The sequence below is a fragment of the Malania oleifera genome, chromosome 3 (genome assembly GCF_029873635.1).
Source record: "Malania oleifera isolate guangnan ecotype guangnan chromosome 3, ASM2987363v1, whole genome shotgun sequence".
Lineage (NCBI taxonomy): Eukaryota > Viridiplantae > Streptophyta > Magnoliopsida > Santalales > Ximeniaceae > Malania > Malania oleifera.
Window position 1 is genome coordinate 111,160,135 of NC_080419.1, and position 20,435 is coordinate 111,180,569.

The 20,435-nt window shown below is 36.0% G+C and overlaps 1 protein-coding gene across 1 annotated transcript in view; it reads left to right on the forward strand.

The window, feature by feature from the left end:
- The window catches only part of LOC131152151 (probable RNA-dependent RNA polymerase 1), a 39,829-nt gene extending 29,425 nt beyond the window's left edge, over positions 1-10,404 (forward strand). Inside the window, exons 3-5 of the mRNA XM_058103834.1 lie at positions 3,901-5,801; positions 8,554-8,704; positions 9,349-10,404. Coding sequence (XP_057959817.1) covers positions 3,901-5,801; positions 8,554-8,704; positions 9,349-10,176 — 2,880 coding nt within the window. The 3' untranslated portion in view covers positions 10,177-10,404. The remainder of the gene's footprint in view (positions 1-3,900; positions 5,802-8,553; positions 8,705-9,348) is intronic.
- Positions 10,405-20,435: the final 10,031 nt, after the last annotated feature.

Genomic DNA, 20,435 nt, shown 5'->3' on the forward strand with positions numbered 1-20,435 from the left:
AAAATATGGAAATTTGTATGTCAACTTTGGCTTTGATTTTGAATTTTAAAAATTAAGGAAACTAATAACTAAGCATGGATTTTTTTTTTTTTTTTTTTTTTACAGAAGTTTAGAAACTGTAAATTAATGTAATAATGCAAGATTTAGTACATCAGTAACAATTATGCAGCATATAAGGTGTAATAACTATATTAAGCATATTCATATTCAAATTAATGTAAATGAGCTTCATAAATCAGTTAAGTATTAATTATTATGCAAATATATCAAGCATAAAAGGATAGAAAGGTCAAGTATAATGTTATGACTAAGTTTTATTTTTCATTACATTTCAATACTCTTAAAGCTGTTATTCGTATCCTTCATGTAGCAGCTCTTGCAGTCTTGTGGCAGCTACTAGATTTATTAGTTTCATTCATTCGAACACTTTGCAGGGTGTAGCACTATTGAAACCCTTAAAATCTGTTTTTCTATGGTCATGCCCAGTATTTAAAAACATGATAGTGTTGTCCTGGGCACCCCACTTGTGCCAAACACCAATACAACAACTATTGCTATTGAATATATAACAAAACTAAAGCAATGCAGAAACTAATAATAAAAGGTAGCAATAAAGAACAACACAAGAATTTATGAGGTTCGGTACAGAATTACCTATGTCCTCGGGCGCCGACGATCAATCCACTATTTTTATAAAATTACAACTTGGGCAAATTAGAAATACCCTAAAGTACAAATACTATTTGTAACTTTACAAATGAGAGGTGTATTTACAAATGATGAGTGAAGCTCCTTTTATACCATCAAACTAAAAGTTTAAAAAAACCTTTCCACCAATGTGGGACAAAAAACCAACAAATCTCCACCTTGACGATAAATTCAAAAAAAATTTCAGTCACAAACATTCTCTGGAGTTCCACATCATCAGTGCCTTCCAGAAGTATTCAGACTTGCAGGATATTGATTAAGTCCAAACAATATTTGAACTTGATTGTTGTCACAATCTTGGTCAACATATCTGCGGGATTCTCAATTGCGGCAATCTTCTGAAGACGTATTTTGCCTTAATCAATTATGTCCCCATAAAGTGAAATCAAACATCGATGTCCTTCATTCGTGCATGGTAGACTTGGTTCTTTTCCAAATGAATAGCATTATGGCTATCACAGAACACCGCAATGTGCTTTTGAACAACTCCCAAATTTCCAAGTAAATCCTGCAACCAAATAACTTCCTTAACAGCCTCTAAAGCTGTCATGTACTCGGTTTCTGTAGTAGACAAAGCAATAGTAGACTGTAAGGTAGACCTCCAACTCACTCGACAATTAGAAAATGTAAATACATATCCAGTAGTTGATCGATGTTTATCCAGATCACCTGTAAAATCAAAATCCACATATCCAATAACATGTTGATCAATAGTATTATTTTTCTCAAATACTATACCAGCATCAATAGTATTCATAATGTATCGTAAAATCCATTTCACAGTTGCTAATGCCCTTTACTCGGATCATGCATATACCTGCTCACCATACTAACAACTTGTGAAATATCAGGTCTTGTACAAACCATTGCATACATCAGACTACCAACTGCACTTGCATAAGGAACTTGCGACATATACTTAAGTTCCTCATCTGAATTAGGAGATAAAGATGCACTAAGTTTGAAGTGAGGAACAAGCGGAGTGGTAATTGGTTTTGATTTCTTAGACTTGCCAAAATTTTGTACTACCTTCTTCAAATATTGTTTTTGAGTCAAACTAACTCTCCCTCTCACTCTGTCTCTGCATATCTCCATGCCAAGTATATTCTTTGCTTCACCAAGATCTTTCATCTCGAACTCTTGATTTAACTTACCTTTCAATTTGTTGATTTCTTCCCTTTTCTTTAAAGCTATCAACATATCATCAACACACAAAAGTAAATATATAAAAGATCCATTTTGTAGTCTGTGAAAATAAACACAATGATCATGTTTATTTCTAATGTCCTTGTGACTAATCATAAACTGATGAAATCATTTGTAGTACTGTCTTGGAACTATTTTAAACCATACAACGATTTTCCCATTTTGCATACCCAATTTTCTTTTCCAGCAACCTTAAATCCATCTGGCTGAATCATATAGATTTTCTCTTCCAAATCACCATGTAAAAATGCAGTTTTTATACCGAGCTGAACTAGTTCAAGATCAAATTATGCTACCAAAGCCAACAAAATTCGGATGGAAGAATGTTTAACAATTGGAGAAAATACCTCATTATAATCATTACTTTCCTTCTGTGCGTACCCTTTAGCTACCAATCTAGCTTTGAAGCGAACATTATTTGTGTCTGAAAATCCTTCTTTCTTTGTATAAACCTATTTGCAACCAATTGCTTTCTTACCCTCGGATAGCTAGGCTAGCTCCCAAGTCTGATTCTTATGAAGAGACTGCATTTCTTCATTCATCGCTGTTTTCCATTTGTCTGATTCAGAGTTCCTCACTACTTTTTTGAAAGTGCAAAGAATATCATCATGTACAACTGGAAGTGCATAGGCCACCATCCCAACATGCCGAGCAGGTTTTCGAATTTCTCTTCTTGGCCTTTGAGAAACAATTGATTCTTGTTGCTGTGAAGATTCTCGGATTGAAATCTCCTCTTCTTGTACACTATTCCCCACTATAACTAGAGAGTTATATCGTGTAGCCTCATTTCTCGTTGGGTTTCCCAAAATTGTCTCAACCTCCACCTATTGTTGAGTACTACTGGTCTTTTCTTCAACTGGTGACTCCTTACGTATTCAATTGTTGTGTCGGGCACCCCACTTGTGTCAAACACCAATACAATAACTATTTCTATTGAATATATAACAAAACTAAAGCAATGAAGAAACTAATAATAAAAAACAGCAATAAAGAACAACACAAGAATTTACGAGGTTCGGTACAGAATTACCTACGTCCTTGGGTGCCGACTATCAATCCACTACTTCCAGAAAATTACAACTTGAGCAAATTAGAAATACCCTAGAGTACAAATACTAATTGTAACTCTACAAATGAGAGGTGTATTTACAAATGATGAGGGAAGCTCCTTTTATACCCTCAAACTAAAAGTTTAAAAAAATCTTTCCACCAATGTGGAACAAAAAACCAACATATAGCAGGTCGTGTGCTTATTTAATCTATTTATTTATTTTATTTTTTGCAGTGTGGCTATCTACATTTGCCCGCAAAGGGGCAGCCAAATGTCGCTTACACCATTCCCCCCCAACACTTCCCCTTTTATGGATTTTTTTTTTTTTTTTTGGCTTTGCATCCCCTTAAGGGAGTTGAATTCTGCTTCCAGGCTGCAAACCAGAGTGGTGCATTTCCATCTGTTGAAATATACATCCACAAAAACTGTTCAAACATATATCTTTCTTTAGGATAACTAAATTAAATTAGGTATTTTATGGTTTGTGTAACTTGAACAAAATTCTTTGTTAACCTACAATTATTATGAGAATGTGTAAACATAACAAACATTGATGCTGATTATCAACTAGTAAGTTGTTTGTGTCCCTACAGTAAGAATTTTATTAATCTCAAAAAATGTTGAGTGGTTATGTTCTTTAAACTATCTTGTTCCATTTTTCTCACTTGTGGCCAACCTTCCTCCAATACTAGCCCATCAATATTATTTTCTTGGTAATGTAACCCTTGTTTTCTTTCTAATTTTTAATAATACCCAGACATTGTGACTTACGTCTTTGACATCATAAGATAATCATTCAATTTGGAGTCCTTATCAGTTCATTTTGCATCCTGTAGCTCCATGTGACTCACTTCAGAATGTTCATTCAAACATCCTATTAAAGTTGGAGCATATGACTGCAAATTTTCACATGATTTTTCTGAAAATTTTTGTAGGTATTTGGTGCCCCTCATATATATGAGAAATATAGGTCCTCTGCAGCAAATATATCCCAAAACCCCAAATCAAGCTATTTTATGGATAATGCAGATTATGAGTGGGTGAGAGCAACTGATTTCACTCCATCATGTTGCATTGGGCAAGCTTCTGCTATTTGTTTGGAGCTTCCATACAATTGTGGACTCCCAGACTTCTATAAGAAATTTCTTGATTTTAAAGATTGTGAAGGTAGATTCATCATGGAGAACGGTGCTAGTTTTTCTCACACTTTGGATTTGGTCCCTATTGTCAGCCCTCCTGAAGGAGTTGACTTGCCCTTCAAGATCTTATTTAAGGTTTGTGCCCTGGTACAAAACGGGTGCGTTCCAGGGCCAATACTTGATGCTGATTTTTTCAGGCTGGTTGATCCTCAGAGAATACCTATTGCCTCCATTGAACATGCATTGGAAAAGTTGTATAATATCAAGTATGGCTGCTATGAGCCTGTCAAGTGGCTCAATGAGCATTACATGAGACACAGTACATCGCCTAATCATTCTCAGCTGCCTCCTGTTTCCTTGGATTCTGGTTTGGTCTATGTTCACAAAGTCCAAATTACTCCTACAAAAGTATACTTTTGTGGTCCAGAGGTTAGTGTTTCCAATCGCGTATTGCGTAATTATCCTGACGATATTGATAATTTTATACGTATTTCCTTTGTTGATGAGGACACGAATAAATTGCATTCATCAAATTTATCTCCACGCTTATCTTCAGCGAATGATAAAAGTTATACTAGAGTTTATTACAGAATACTTTCCATCTTGAAAAATGGAATCACTATTGGTGATAAAAAGTTTGATTTCCTAGCATATGCATCAAGCCAATTGCGAGAAAATTCGGCATGGATGTTTTGTTCAAGAGATGGACTTACTGCTGCTGATATTAGAGAGTGGATGGGCGACTTTCATGAGATACGTAATGTGCCAAAGTATGGAGCTAGACTTGGACAATCTTTCAGTTCCTCGAAAGAAACATTAGTTGTTGACGAACATGAGGTTGAAATTATTCCTGATGTTAAAGTTGAAACAGGAGGAGTGGAATATGTTTTTTCTGATGGTATTGGGAAAATATCTGCTGAATTTGCAGAGAAAGTAGCAATAAAATGCGGCTTTGATGGCATTCCATCTGCGTTCCAAATAAGATATGGCGGTTATAAAGGCGTAGTGGCTGTTGATCCTACATCAACGATGAATTTGTCTTTGAGAGATAGCATGTGCAAGTACCAGTCTAAACTTAAAAGCCTAGATGTTTTAGCTCGGAGCAAGTTTCAACCCTGTTTCCTAAACCGTCAAGTTATCACTCTATTGTCAACCCTTGGTGTGGATGATGATGTCTTCGAGAGAAAACAAGAGGCAGCTTTAGATCAATTGGACACCATTTTAACAGATCCATTAGGTGCACAGGAAGCATTGGCCATCATGTCCCAGGGAGAGACCACCAACCTTCTCAAGGAAATGCTCAAATGTGGTTACAAACCAGATGTTGAACCCTTCCTTTCAATGATGCTGAAGGCATTTCGAGCATCCAAACTGTTCGAAATGAAGACTAAAACAAGAATATTCATTCCTGATGCAAGGCAGTTGATGGGATGTCTTGATGAAACTAGAACCTTGGAATATGGGCAGGTATTTGTGCAAGTGTCTAATATCAACCCTTTTCGGTTACAAGGGGCTTCCTTTTTGCTTATATTAGGTAGAAACAAATCAAACCACCAAAGATTTGTCGTATGTGGGAAAGTAATTGTTGCTAAAAACCCCTGCCTCCACCCTGGTGATGTCCGTGTCTTGTCTGCTGTTGATGTCCCAGCTTTGCACCATATGGTGGATTGCGTTGTTTTTCCACAGAAAGGAAAACGGTGAGACATGTTATAATTTCCTGTTCTGTATAGCACTTGTTTGAAAGATTCTGTATCACTCCCCTAATTATGTAATTTATACTGCATTTGAGCATGTGTAACAGGCTGGATGATCTTTATTCGTTGATGTAATTAGTTCCTATGTATCCTTGTTCATCACTGAAATATGTTTAATGTTTTAGATTTAACTTATATTATCTTCTTATTTGTCTATAGAAATTTATAGATAGTTGCAGTTTGCAAAACAGTTAAAAGAAATTCTGATCTAATATCTTTAAGCATTCTGTCTCAACTTCCATTCGTAAGGTATGTTTGTTTTAGCAGAATTGAACTATTTTTGTTGAATTTAATGAAATGATATGCATTTCAAAGAATCTGAATTTTCTTTTTTCCTTTTAATTTCTTCCAATAATTTGCATTTGTGCATACCCCCTGTGTAATGCTTACAGGGAAACACACATTTATACATGTTCTTGTGAAAAACATATGCATTTTTTTTTTTTTACGAAACCCTAATTTTATTGATAGCCCTCGCTTATGGCGGAGGCATGCCGTGGTTACGAGTAGGATATGTGGGATTTATACATAAGTTATAAAAACCATGCCAGGCATAAAAAAAAAAAAAAAAAAAACCACTACAATAATCCAAATAAACCAATCTAAACATGCCTATACGGAAAACATATGAAAAACATGTGCATGAAGAATAGAAATGTTCTAGAAAGTTCAACTCCTAAACCCCATCACCCATGCATTTATATTCTTCTTTTGGAGCAAATGATAGAAGTGATTGCAGCATCATTCGACAGAGAATAAAAAGCAGAGATCATGAAGAATAGAAATGTTCTAGGAAGATCCAGTGATGTAGCAACTTCATTAGACAAAGGCATATCATCATTGGAGGTGAACCATTACACTAGGCAAGAATGTTTTGTCCAAAAAACAGCGTCCATGGTTGTTTTTTATTCTTAATTTTAATTTTTTTCATGCCTTTGAAGTTTTGAGAACAAAGAGCATTAGTAATTTTTTATTTGACGGATATGGGCTGTAATTTTGGGTGATGAGCCACTTGTAGTCATCTTTTTCGTCAGACTTAGTGTGCAAATCTAAAATATGGCTTGGTCAAGTGCTTGCCAATGAGTTTCCATAGACGCCTAGTATTCTTGTAACCCCTTTCTTTTTTATACTTTTTTAGCTAGCCAAACATGGTATCTAGGTTAGTATTCCTGTATGACGCAAATCCAACACAAACCAAACTAAAATTTTGGTTAACCGGTTTTTTCACCCGCTTTATGTTTCTCAGTTGTCAGTTCACTTTTAATGTTCATGAACCGAAGATTACTCAAACCAAACCAATATATGTATTTATTTATAATATATGATATATATAATTTTAAAACAATATTTATAATATATCCTAAAACTGCAAAACACTACTTGTGGTTATTTTGGATATTGAATTAGTCTCCTTCATCCCCTTCACCAATATTACATATTGGAGCTTGGACTGAAATGATAATCTCCTTTGGAGTGTTAAGGATTTTTTTTTTTTTAAATAATTTGTGATATCATGAGGACATTTCAGATTGGATAACTGAACCGGACCACCAACAGTTAAACAATGAGTTTGGTTCTGTTTCAACTATCAAAATTGCTAAACCAATGCCCATGGTTTGGTTCAGTATTTTACTCTTTAGCAATTTGGTTCAGTTACCCAAACTATGAAGTATGAACACCCGTACAGATTGAGAGTAAGAAAAATCACGTGTCCATCTCTAGCAGAACAAGAGATGAAGAACCTACTGTAGCAGGCTGTAGAATAGCGTTAAATCATCCAAAAGCTGCACAATACAACTTGGAACAAAGATTTTAAATGATTCTTTGGATGCTAAACATTGTAGCCTTTATTTTGAACTAGTCTAAGGACTGTAAATCTGTTTAGCAGAAAATAAAAAAAATATATATCAAACTCACTAAAAAACACTTGAATAGTCGTACAACTATTTAAAAGGTCAAATAATGTTGAGTATTTCACTTGTAAGTGTGTACAGTTGAAAATTTTGAGCAGAACATGTGTGTTTATATACATGGTTGAAGCCTGCCCATGAAGACTCTCCTGGACCTATTAAATAACTTTCCTAAAAGAAATTAAATTACTGATAAATAGAAGGGAGCATAGAAAAATAAAGCCAGAATATTAGGACATAGAATGGCCCAAAGACACATGAGTGATCACATAATCAAATTACTGTTGTAATACAATGATCTTTACTTGATAGAGTTGATGAATGAGAATTTTACCTTGTATTTGTGTGAACCTTCTTCACACTTCCAAGCTCTCTCTCTCTCTCTCTCTCTCATAATCAAATCACTGTAGTAATACAATGATCTTTACTTGATAGTGTTAATGAATGAGAATTTTAGTTTGTATTTGTGTGAACCTGCTTCCGTCTTCCAAGCTCTCTCTCTCTCGCACGCTTGTGCACTCAGGTTTTCAGCTTAATTTCTTCCTCCATCTGACCAAGTCTAACCAAAGATAATTTTGTATACCTTTCAAATACCTAACCCTTTCCTCTAGTTCTTGCCCATCAAATCCACCACATTACAATTGCGGCAGGCCATTGTTTAGGCTCTCTGAATTCTTGTGCATAATCTATTTTTAATTAATTATGTATTATATTAAGAAATGAAACAGACACAATAAAGATTCTCAGGTTTCTTCTGAAATTGTTTCCTTGATATATTGTTTTAGGCCTCACCCAAATGAATGTTCAGGCAGTGATTTGGATGGAGATTTTTACTTTGTCAGCTGGGATCCAGAACTTATTCCCCCTCGCCAGGTCAAACCCATGGATTATACTCCACCAAAACCTATCATATTGGATCATGTGGTTACGATTGAGGTATGAATCTCACATATTTATATAGATTTTTTTAATTTGTTTTTTGTTTTTTCTTTTGTTTTTCGGCCAGAATTAGAATGCAAGTTAAAGTACATTTAAAGGATAGTAGCAGTGGTTGGGAAGTCAGGTTCTTACGAATGGAAAATGATTGCTAGAAAGGCTAAACTAAGCAATAGAGCTGATCTTATTAATTGAAAATAATTGCTAGACTAAGCAATATAAATGATTAATATTACATGAATATATGTAATATTGACTAGGCTTGCTCAAAATATTATTTTTCTTCAAAGAAAAATAAAAGACAGGACCAAAGTGCATCTGCATGCCTGAAGAGGTAAATTTGAGTGTTTCAAGGAAGATTTGTATCTAATAAATGCATCAAATCATTTTATAAGATCCTAACACATGATGCATACCATAGTATGACACATGCTTAATGTTAAATTTTTATCTATTCAATTTCATGGGGCAATAATTTTTCATGGTCACTTTAACAGTTCCTTTGCGACTGTCCTGCTGAAAAGGAGTATTTGTGGGTTTTGCAAATCACAATAGCATCTTACTTCTTTAACACAATATTAATCTTTGTGACTGCCCGATTGAAAAGAGTATTTATTGATTTTTTTCCCCTTTTTTATATGCAGGAAGTTGAGGAATACTTTGTAGACTACATGGTCAATGATTGCTTAGGAATCATTTCCAATGCCCACCTTGCTTTTGCTGATAAGGAATATAACAAAGCAGAGAGTAATGTTTGTCAAGAGCTTGCAAGGCTCCACTCAATTGCTGTTGACTTTGCAAAGACTGGTGTCCCAGCTAGAATCCCCCCGCATCTACAGGCCAAAGAGTTTCCAGATTTCATGGAAAAGTTTGACAAGCCAATGTACAAATCAAAGCGCGTGATTGGGAAGCTATTTCAAGAGGTGAAAAACCTTGCTTCCCAAGCAATGGAATCCTTCTCATCAGAAGTGGTGGAGCGATCATATGACTTTGAGATGGAAGTTGATGGCTTTAAGGCTTATGTGGATGATGCCTTCCACTGTAAAATGGAATATGATACCAAATTATGGGGCATCATGGACTATTTCAAGATCAAAACTGAAGCTGAAGTAATTAGCGGGTACATGTCAAATTCATTTAAGAAGTATATGGATGTGGAGGCTGTGGATTTGGCAGTGAAGTCTTTAAAGAAGGAAGTTAGAGCTTGGTTTTCCGAGAAGAGAAGCGAATCAGGTTCTCAAGCAGCTGGTGATGAGTATGCCAAGGCGTCGGCATGGTATCATGTGACATACCATCCCATGTATTGGGGATGCTACTACAAACAGGGGAATAGGAACCACTTCTTGAGTTTCCCATGGTGCATATATGACAAGTTAATTTACATCAAACGGAATAAAATTGGTGCCAAAAAATGGATGCCCGAAGTTTCATCTCTGGAGCACCAGTTCAGCAATGGTGTGAAGTTGATTTGAGAAGCTGTTTCTTCTTTCTTTTCATGTGCTTGTGTGTTTTGTTAGTATGGAGTGAACTTATTATCTTTTTTTCTAAGCATCTATCTTGTTGGAAGAAATCAAGAAACTGGGAAACCAGGGCGGCACTACATGATTGCGAATTAGTAAAAGTCTATGGTTTGAATATACCAACAGGCTAAAATAAAGTAGTCCTATGCTTTTGGCCCATGCTGAGAAGCTGCAAATAGTTACATCTATGCTTTTACCCTATCGATAACTAAAACAATTGGTATTTCTTCTTGTTAAATTGGTTACATCATATACAAGTGGAGGCTTTAAACTAGGCCATGGATGATTTTCATGGGTTAATGCATGCTACTGGAGTCTAATAGTAAACATGCTTGTGCATAGTTATGAATTCTTCAAAATGAGGCCCTATGAACCTATGAAGGGATGTGGTCGTTGTTACTATTAAGATTTTGGTGAGAGGCCTCTTTAATTCACTGTTACATTAATCATGCAAGCCTAAGATGACCCCCCCCCCCTCTCTCCCGGCTCGAAAAATAAAGTAGCTCAGAAGTTTTAACTATATAATGAGCTAGGAGGTTCATACATGCTTTGTGAAGTCCACACAAAGTGATCAAGATGATGGGAAAATGAAGAGTATAGCCCCACAAGAGCTTCTTCAATGAAGGAAGATGAGAGTGAAAAGAGGATTAGAAGAAAAAATTCAACAAGTTTATGAGAAAGAAGAAGCAAGCCCAAAAAGAACTCCATTAAGGGTGATTCAATGCATTCTCATTATTAGCTATATATTATCTTATTAAAAAAAAAAATGAGCCAAGTAAAAAAATTGTTAAAGATTTCATGATGAGAAGATGCTTTGACATTTTATGTATCCCAAACTCACTTGGCTAGAAATGGCACATTTATTCCATTTCTAAAATATTCAACACTTAAAAGACTTTGGGAAGATTGCAAATCATGGAGAAATTCCTTAATATGTGTTTGAGAGCATGAATTTCATGCCTTTGGTTTGAATTTGTATAGATTTGAACAAATTTCAATATAATTTTGTATGACATTTTGGACTAATAACATAAAAATTTAAATTCAATACTTTAAGGATATTTAAATTATTACCTTTGAATTTTCAGTGAGAAGATGTAATAATTAGGCTATTTTAGAAGGGTTTAAATGCATTTTTTATATATAAAAACAAAATGAGTTTAATTAGCAGTTCTTAGCCCTTGAAAAATTATAAAAGAAATTGATTTGCTTCTCTTCATAATCCATTGGTTCTTTTATTCTATGTGGTGTTATACTTTACCAGGAAAGGATTTGTATGCTAAGTTATTTTTTTTCTTCTTTTTTATTTGTACTTGGTGAGAGGTATGTTACCCTATTAGTTGTCAAGTGAGAAACCAAAAGACATGAGAATCCCTATTGTTGGCCTTGTATTAACCAAAAGTAACACATGAAAATCCCTCTTGTTGGACTTGTAATGCTCCCACTATTATATAGAGAAATCAATATTTTAAATTTTGGAAATGTAACCCTCTCTCTCTCTCTCTCTCTCTCTCTCTCTCTCTCTCTCTACCCCCCTTTTGTCTCAATAATTAACTATCATTGGTCAACCTATTTAATATGGCCATTATAGTTCAATGAGCACCACCAAGTGATTATATTATCATGTCAACACTTTTTATCTTTCTCTCCCTCTTGTTAATGTACTAACAATGAATCAAGTGTAAAGTTGTATATATAGGTGAATGCCATTCTTTGTGTATACATGGGCGTCATTCATTCATGAGTAATTTCTATCTACTATGTGCTATCCCAATACAAGTTTCCATAGTCCAAAATTTATAAGTTGTCAATGCAAGAAAAAGGTATGGTAGAAATTTTTGTTAGAAGGTAAGTAATGGAAAATCACAGCTTTTACAATATCTTAGAAATTCACTTGCTTATATTTCTTTTCCTATATGTGTACACACATACATAAATGGTTGCATATATAGCATACTATTCTTTTAGCAATGTCCAAATTTTGGTTTTTATTGTCTACAAAAGGTACGAACATGAAATTTACTCTTGACAATGTATTCATAAATTGATGGGTTAATTAACTGGGCGCATGAAGATAAGTTGACACACTAATTGAATGTCTGCATCTTTCTCCACAATGGAGTTAGATGACATAATGAGGGTATAAGATCATAGAATGTGAAATATTTAAGAGTATACCTTGTTGATTAATTAGTTAAATCACTTATTAGGGGAAAATAATCACATGCAAATTTGAATAAGTAACCACTTTTTTTTAGGTCAAGATGGAGATGAAGCAACATAAAATAAGTAGAATTAGGCACGACATAAAATTTGGTTTCACTTGCAATGAGTCATATTATATCCCAATGTCTCCGTATATATTTTCATTGATAAAATTTTAAACTCCATCAACCACAGAAAAATTTAGTTGTGTCACAAGATATTACATTGCTATTTCATGTGTATGATTTAATAATTTTTTTTTTCTATTGTTATGATTGTTAAAATGAATATTATTAATTGATTAGATGGGTGTCTTACTAATGCGTACTTAATTATAATAAAGGAGAACACAAACAAAGTCATGAAAACCAATAAAATTACTACTCATTAGATATTGTCTCTTGCTTAGACACACATTTCTCGTGGTTAAGTATGTCAAGTCTACTTCCATTTCTCTAAAGTATCTCCCTGTTACAATAACTAGCTTAAGTGCTTAATTTGTTGTAGCATGTAATACCTCTTTGAAGAAGCATAAAATCATCCTCCTATTGAATTCACTGGATGGTTTTTTCATAGTTAGTTAGATATGATTCCTTATTTTTCTAGCATTAATGTTCAGAAAGGCTCCAAGGGAAAGGTTGTTGCAATTGCTCACTAAGTTCAGTCAAATTATTGATGTGATACTCAATCACACTCGTTCCTTAGTTTTTTATAACATACGCCCAGATCAATAAATTTCTTTCGCTCAGGGTCGGCATCCATAAAGTATTTATTAGCCATCATGATTTCTCTAAACCTATTGACCATATGAAGTTCAATTTGATAGACAAGACAAATATAAATGTGGTTAGAAATTTTTCATTGTATATGATTCAAGGAGCAGTACAAATATACAAGAACAATTAAGAAAAGAACTTATTTTTACTTATTTGTCTCTCTAACTTGATGCGACCTTTTAATTAGTAGGTGCTATTAATTAGTTGCAACATTGCACATATAGTTATGTCTATCCTACAACCATAGCATGATATGGCATGCCTTCAGACAGTTTTGTGTGTATTTAAATTATTTGACCTATTTTCCACTTTTTATATCAACATATGTTTTGATGGAACAATTCCCTACTAAAAGTTATGTCACATATGTCAAACCTAAACTAAGGAGAATACATGTACACCTCTATGATGTAGTTGAATTTTTGTCATCCTAGCTTGTTACACCTTTTCCTATCATTATATGGCCTTAAGTAACTATTAAGTAGATGTTGTTAGTGGCATATGTGATTCGGTGCAGAAAGTTAGCACCTCCCGACCAACTACATCCATGCAATGCTCGTCCTCTATAAGCTAAAGGGCTTGCACTGCCTCCGGTTTTACCATACCAATATCATGAGTAGAATGTAAACATATCATGGCAATAGTATACATAAAAGGTTTAAAAATAGTATATATGATAATTAAAGCAAATGTGAATACCTAAAATGGAAGTAATTTACTTACCAATGTCATAAAAAGTCTAATGGTCCTAATTATAAAAGGCATGTGATTTTAATGTGTGCTAGATTCTATAAGGGTCATGTAAATCGAGCAAGCCCTTAGCGAGCTTATAAATGATCGATGATCAAATGACATCACACAAACCATGTTACGAGTATAAATGCATGTTTCAATGTCAAGTATCAACCAAAACAACCATATGTATAGGCCAATATCGCACAACTATGCCAAGCCACACTTTATGTACAAAAATTCAATTATGTATCACATGGTTCATGAGTTGTTTGTCAAAAGCTGAAATAGCAAATCAATCAATCAATTGAGATGGTTCCACTCAACAAGTAGAAGTCAATGAGAGAAGCAACAATATTGCACTAGACATTGTTGTCTTATAGAAACTATTCAAGGTTATTTTAGTTTTTTAGTATTATTATTAAGTGTGTTAGTATGTTAATTATTGAGAGTTAAGAGTAAGGGCGTTATGGTCCTTAGAATTTATTTATATCTATTATAAATAGAGGTAGAGGCCTATCTTCAAGTTAGGTCATTCATTTAATCAAAATCCTTGTTAGGAATCTGTGAGCAATAAACACACGCCAGAAAAATAAAAGACACTAGAAATTACGTGGTTCGGTTTAAATTGACCTACGTCCACAGAGCACATCACAATCCACTATGAAATCGGGAGAAAATACAAACTCTCTCTCTACTCTCTCTGCACTCTTCCTCACGCTTATTTCTACACACACACATATTTTCAGTTGCACACACTTCTCTATCTATAGATGACTGGAGAAATTACAGTAAATGACGAATTAATTTGTAATTAATTTTGGCTTCAATCAATAGCCGCGGATTACAGCTCAACGCAGCTCAACAGCTCACATGCGGCACCGCGTCTCTGACTCCAGCTACTCAACAATCTCCCACTTGGAGACGGAGACGCCTCCTCAACCAGTGATAAATGATGTGCTCAAATATGTCTCCAAGTATGAAGACCAACTGAAGTTGAAGACAACCTCAGCTTCTTTGTAGTCACCACCTTTGTTAACATATCTACCGGATTCTTGCTACCTTATATTTTTTCCAGTGTCAACACTCCATCCTCTAATAGAGATCTGACGAAATGATAACGTAATCCAATGTGTTTGGTTCTGGAATGAAATGTAGAGTTCTTTACCAGATGTATCGCACTCTAACTGTCGGTATACAAAACATTTCTTTCCTACTTTATTCTGAGCTCAGTTAACAAACCTTGAAACCAAATCATCTTTGTACTTGCTTCTGTCACTGCTATGTACTCAGCTTCTATAGTGGATAAAACAACAATCTTCTGTATCTATGACATCCAACTAACAGCCGTTGTGGCAATAGTGAATATATATCCGGTGGTGCTTCTGTGATGATCAATTTCACCTGCAAAATCAGCATCTACATACCCTTGAATTTTCAAGTTGCTTTTGCCGAAACATAGGCACTTATCAATAGTGCCACGTAGATATCTCAAAATCCACTTCACTGCTTCCTAGTGAGTCTTCCCCGGATTTAACATATACCTGTTGACAGCTCCCACTACTTGGCCAATATCTAGTCTGATACCAACCATAGCATACATAAGACTTCCAACGGCTGAGGCATATGGTACCTAAGCCATGAAATCTTTTTTTTCATATGTCTGGGGAGACTGATCCTTAGAGAGACGGAAGTGACCTGCCAATGGTGTATTTACTGCTTTGGTGTTGCTCATGTTAAACCTCTGTAAAACACGACTAATGTACTCTGACTGAGATAACCGCAACGTACCTTATTGCTTATCTATAGAAATCTACATCCTAAGAATCTTCTTTACAGGACCCAAGTCTTTCATGTCAAACTCCTCTGACAATTGCTGCATTAATTTTCTAATCTCTTCTCTATCTAATCCTACGACTAGCATATCATCAACATATAACAATAGGATAATATAGCTAGTACGATACCTCTTGAAGTAGCAACAATGGTTGGCATTGCACTTCTGAAAATTTTTCCTCTACATACAGTTGCCAAATTTCTTGTAGCATTGCCTAGGAGCTTGTTTGAGACCATACAAGCTCTTGTTCAATCTGCATACAAGATTCTCTTTACCTTTAGCTAAGTAACCTTTTGGCAGTTACATATAAATTTCCTCAACAAGTTCATCATGAAGAAATGTCGTCTTCACGTCCAACTGCTAAAGATGTAAGCCATTTGAGGCAACAATACTCAAGATAGATCTAATGGTTGTCAGCTTCACAACTGGTGCAAAAATATTAGTGTAGTCAATTCCTTCCTTCTGCTTAAAACCTTTGACTACTAACCAAGCTTTATACCTCTTGGATCCATCATGCTCTTCTTTGATCTTATACATTCATTTGTTGTGAAAAGCCTTCTTACCTTTGGGCAACTTAACTAGTTCCCATGATTTGTTGGAGGTAAGAGAGTTCATCTCGTCTTTCATTGCAAGCTCTCATTTGCTCGAATCTCTTGCCTGACATGCTTCAACATAGCATTCAAGTTCTCCTCCATTTGTAAGAAATAAATGATTCACATACCTCCTATTTGGTATATGCTGCCAAGAAGATCTCCTAAGCTCTAGAGCTGGAGTAGGAGGTAGTGGTGCAACAATCTGCTCCACAGGTTCCTCTTCTTGAGGATTCTCAATGTTCCACTGACGTGTCCTTATACCTTCTAGGACATCATCCACATCTACATAGGTTGTTTCAAACTATGTAGGTTTTTTCGTGTGTATATCTTTGTACATTACCTTTTCATCAAAAATCACATCTCTGCTTCTGATCACCTTTTTGTTTTCATCATCCCAAATGCGATACCCATATTCATCTCCACTATAACTGACAAAAGTGCATTTCTGGGATTTTGGATCAAGCTTATTCCTAACATGATCATTGATATGTACATATGCAACACAACCAAAAACTCTAAAATGTGAAGGTATTACCTCTTTACCGCTCCATAGTCTATAGTCCAATGGTATTGATGGACTCTTGTTAATCAAGTAAGCTACTGTGTTGACTGCTTATGCCCAAACATTTTTGGTAAGCCTAACTGCATACGCATGCTTCTGGCTTTTTCTGTCAACGATCTGTTGATCCGTTCTGCTACGCCGTTGTGCTAAGGCATACCTAGTACAGTTCTTTCCATTCTGATACCATGCTCATAATAGAATTTCTTGAACCCGGTGTCATCATACTCACCACCGTTATCGATTCTCAACTTCTTGATTTTCAAACTAGTTTCATTTTCCACCATTGCTTTCCAAATTTTAAAAGCATCAAAGACATCAAATTTTTTCAGGAAGTAAACATGAACCTTCCGAGAATGATCGTTAATAAATGTTATGAAGTAATGCTTCCCAATTGTGGATGAAATGGTCATTGGTCCCTATACATCTGAACGAACTAGCTCAAGTCTCTCCTTCTTTGGGGTACTGGTGTTCGCCTGGAAATTGGCCCTCTTATGTTTCTTAAGTATGCAATCCTCACATGGTCAATCTTCACTGACTGTAGATCACTCAACTTTCCTTTTGAGTGCATCACCCTAAGTCCCTTCTCACTTAGGTGTCCGAGTCGTTGATGTCAAATGTTGCTATCATCATTTCCTGTAGCAACTGTAATAGACATGCATGCATTAGGGGTTACATAAAGAGTTCCACTTTTCTTACCTCGTGCAATCGTCAACGCACCCTTCGAAATCTTCCATTCATCACTAATGAAAGTTGTGTTATATCCTTCATCTTCCAATTGACCAACTAAGATCAAGTTCTTCCTCTCTGGAATATATCTAACATCTCTCAACTTCTATATTAACCCGTTCATCTTGATCTTCATTGTCCCTTTGTCGATAATGTCGCAAGATTGATCATTGCCAATGTATACTTTACCGAAGTCATTTGGTGTATACTCCTCTAGGCAATCTCTACTGCAAGTGGCATGAAATGAAGCTCCAAAGTCTAACACCCAAGACTCATTTTTGCTCTCCAAAGAGCATATCAACATATCATCATTTTCTGAAGCAACATTTGCTTCTGTTTTCGCCTTCATCTTATATTCTTTCTTCGGACCTTTGCACTGGTTTTTGTAATGACTAATTTTTTTTCACAGTTCCAGCACTCAATATTCTTTGTACCCTGGGAACCTGTGTCTTGAGAACCTTTGGGTTTTTTGGATTTGGACCGCCTGAACCTAGATCTTCTGTGATTGTTTGATTGTCCATGCCTGCTTCCTCTACCTCGACTTTCCATGTTCAAGGCTGAACTCGAAGTGAAACCATGGTTTGACTGATTTTGATTTCTTCCGTCAAAATCATGATGACGACCTCATCGTATACTAGCTTTGATTTTCGTGCGGAGCTACTGATTACAGTAACAATACCATTCCAACTTTCGGGCAACTGACTGAGAATCAGTAGGGCACGAATCTTACTATCAAATGTAATCCCGATTGAAGCGAGTTGATCCGAAAACTCGTTGAAACTATTCAAATGTCTGCTAAAACTTTCACCTGCAGACATGGTCATAGTAAATAACCTTTTCATAATATGTACCTTATTAGCAGATGACGACTGCTTGTACATGTTAGAAAGTGCATCCATCAGAGACTTAGTGGATGATATGTGCTTGATATTAAATACCACAAACTTTGACAACGTCATTCTGATAGCTCCGAAAGCTTTCCGTTCAAGCAACTCCCACTCATCCTCATTCATAGATCTTGGCTTTCCCTTCAATGGTAAGTACAACTCCTTCCCAAACAAGTAATTTTCAATCTACATCTCCCAGAAACTGAATTGTTGTCGCTAAACATCTCGATCTTTAAGCTCTTTTCATTTGACATCTTGATTCACTAATCTAGAGATGGAATTAGCTCAAATGGAAAGCACAGTTGGATCCAGAACGGTCGAAAACCTTAGAAATGGTTTAAGTCTTCCAAAATGTCTTCAAAAAACTCAATCAAACCGTCGGTTAAATCTAGTTAAACACAGTCAAACTTAACGAAATATACCTCTGACTGTCAGAATATTCCTGACGGCATCACTGACACCGTTAATAGACACCCTAATGTGGCAGAGTGTGGGGTCCACTGCTGATGTGACACTGTGGGGCCCACCTATTGACAAATTCTATGGGTTTCACTAGATGACGTGTCAGTTGCTGCAGTTGCCACGTGGTGACTGACAGGGATGCCACGTGTCGGTTGGTCGGGTCTGGATCAATCGATATGCATCTGAGTCGGGTACGGTATGGGTCTGGAGCGGGTTATCGGGTCGGGTCAAAGTGGTCAGGTGAGGAAGACGCGTGGAGCACATGCAGGTGCATAGCCGGCAGGTCGTTGGTGCGTGAAGGCACATGACAACACAGACAACTCCGGCATGGCGTGTGCTGGCGCGTGTGGTGCCGTCTAAGTTCCTTTCGAGCTTCGGGTTGCACCATTGGCTTCGTCTCGACAAGATAAACGTGATGGTGGCCTTAAAATTCAATTTCGAGACACTAGACAAGGCTCTATTTTCGGTGAATTTCTCCAATCTGGCATTTCTGCTCCGAACTAGGATCTGATACCATTTGTTAGGAATCTATGAGTAATAAATACATGCCAGAAAAATAAAAAACACCATAAATTACATGTTCGGTCTAGATTGACCTATGTCCACAGAGCACACCACAATCCACTATGAAATTGGGAGAAAATACAAACTCTCTCTCTACTCTCTTTACACTCTTCCTCACACTTTTTCTACACACACACATATTTTCACTTGCACTTAATTCTCTATTTATAGATGGCTAAAGAAAATACAGTAAATGGCGGATTAATTTGTAATCAATTTTGACTTCAATCAATAGTCGTGGACAGTCGCGGATTATAGCTCAACATGGCTCAACAACTCACACATGGCACCGTGTCTTTGGCTCTAGCTACTTAACAATCCCAACAGGGTATTAGAGCGTGATCCACCTAACCTTGTCAAACTCAACCATCTTCAAAAACCACGCTCCTATCAACGCCCTTATCCAATCCACCGCCACCCTTCAATATTTCACAAAACCAACCATATAGCCAAAAATAGAACCCTTTGAAACTAACACTGTGACGCCCTGATTTTCATACCAATATTTTTTTTTTATTCCATATAAACCTAACATATTGGCCATGTCAACCACTGATACCATCATACATAGCCCAACACGCAAGTGGGTACCGGGTGTACATCATACACACATACATAATCCTGACAGCAGAAGTCATTTCAAACATATAACATACATACCACAACGAATACACATACCAAAGTACTACCATCCATATACACAAAATGTACAGAAACTCTAGGGGAATCAAACCTCCCTAGCCCAAAATACTCACCCTAACTACTCAGGGTATCTGCTCCCCACTATCTCGGAGCTCTATCATCGGGTCTATCTCTGTTTCCTGAAATATTTAATTGATTGGGTGAGACAAATCTCAGTAAGACGGA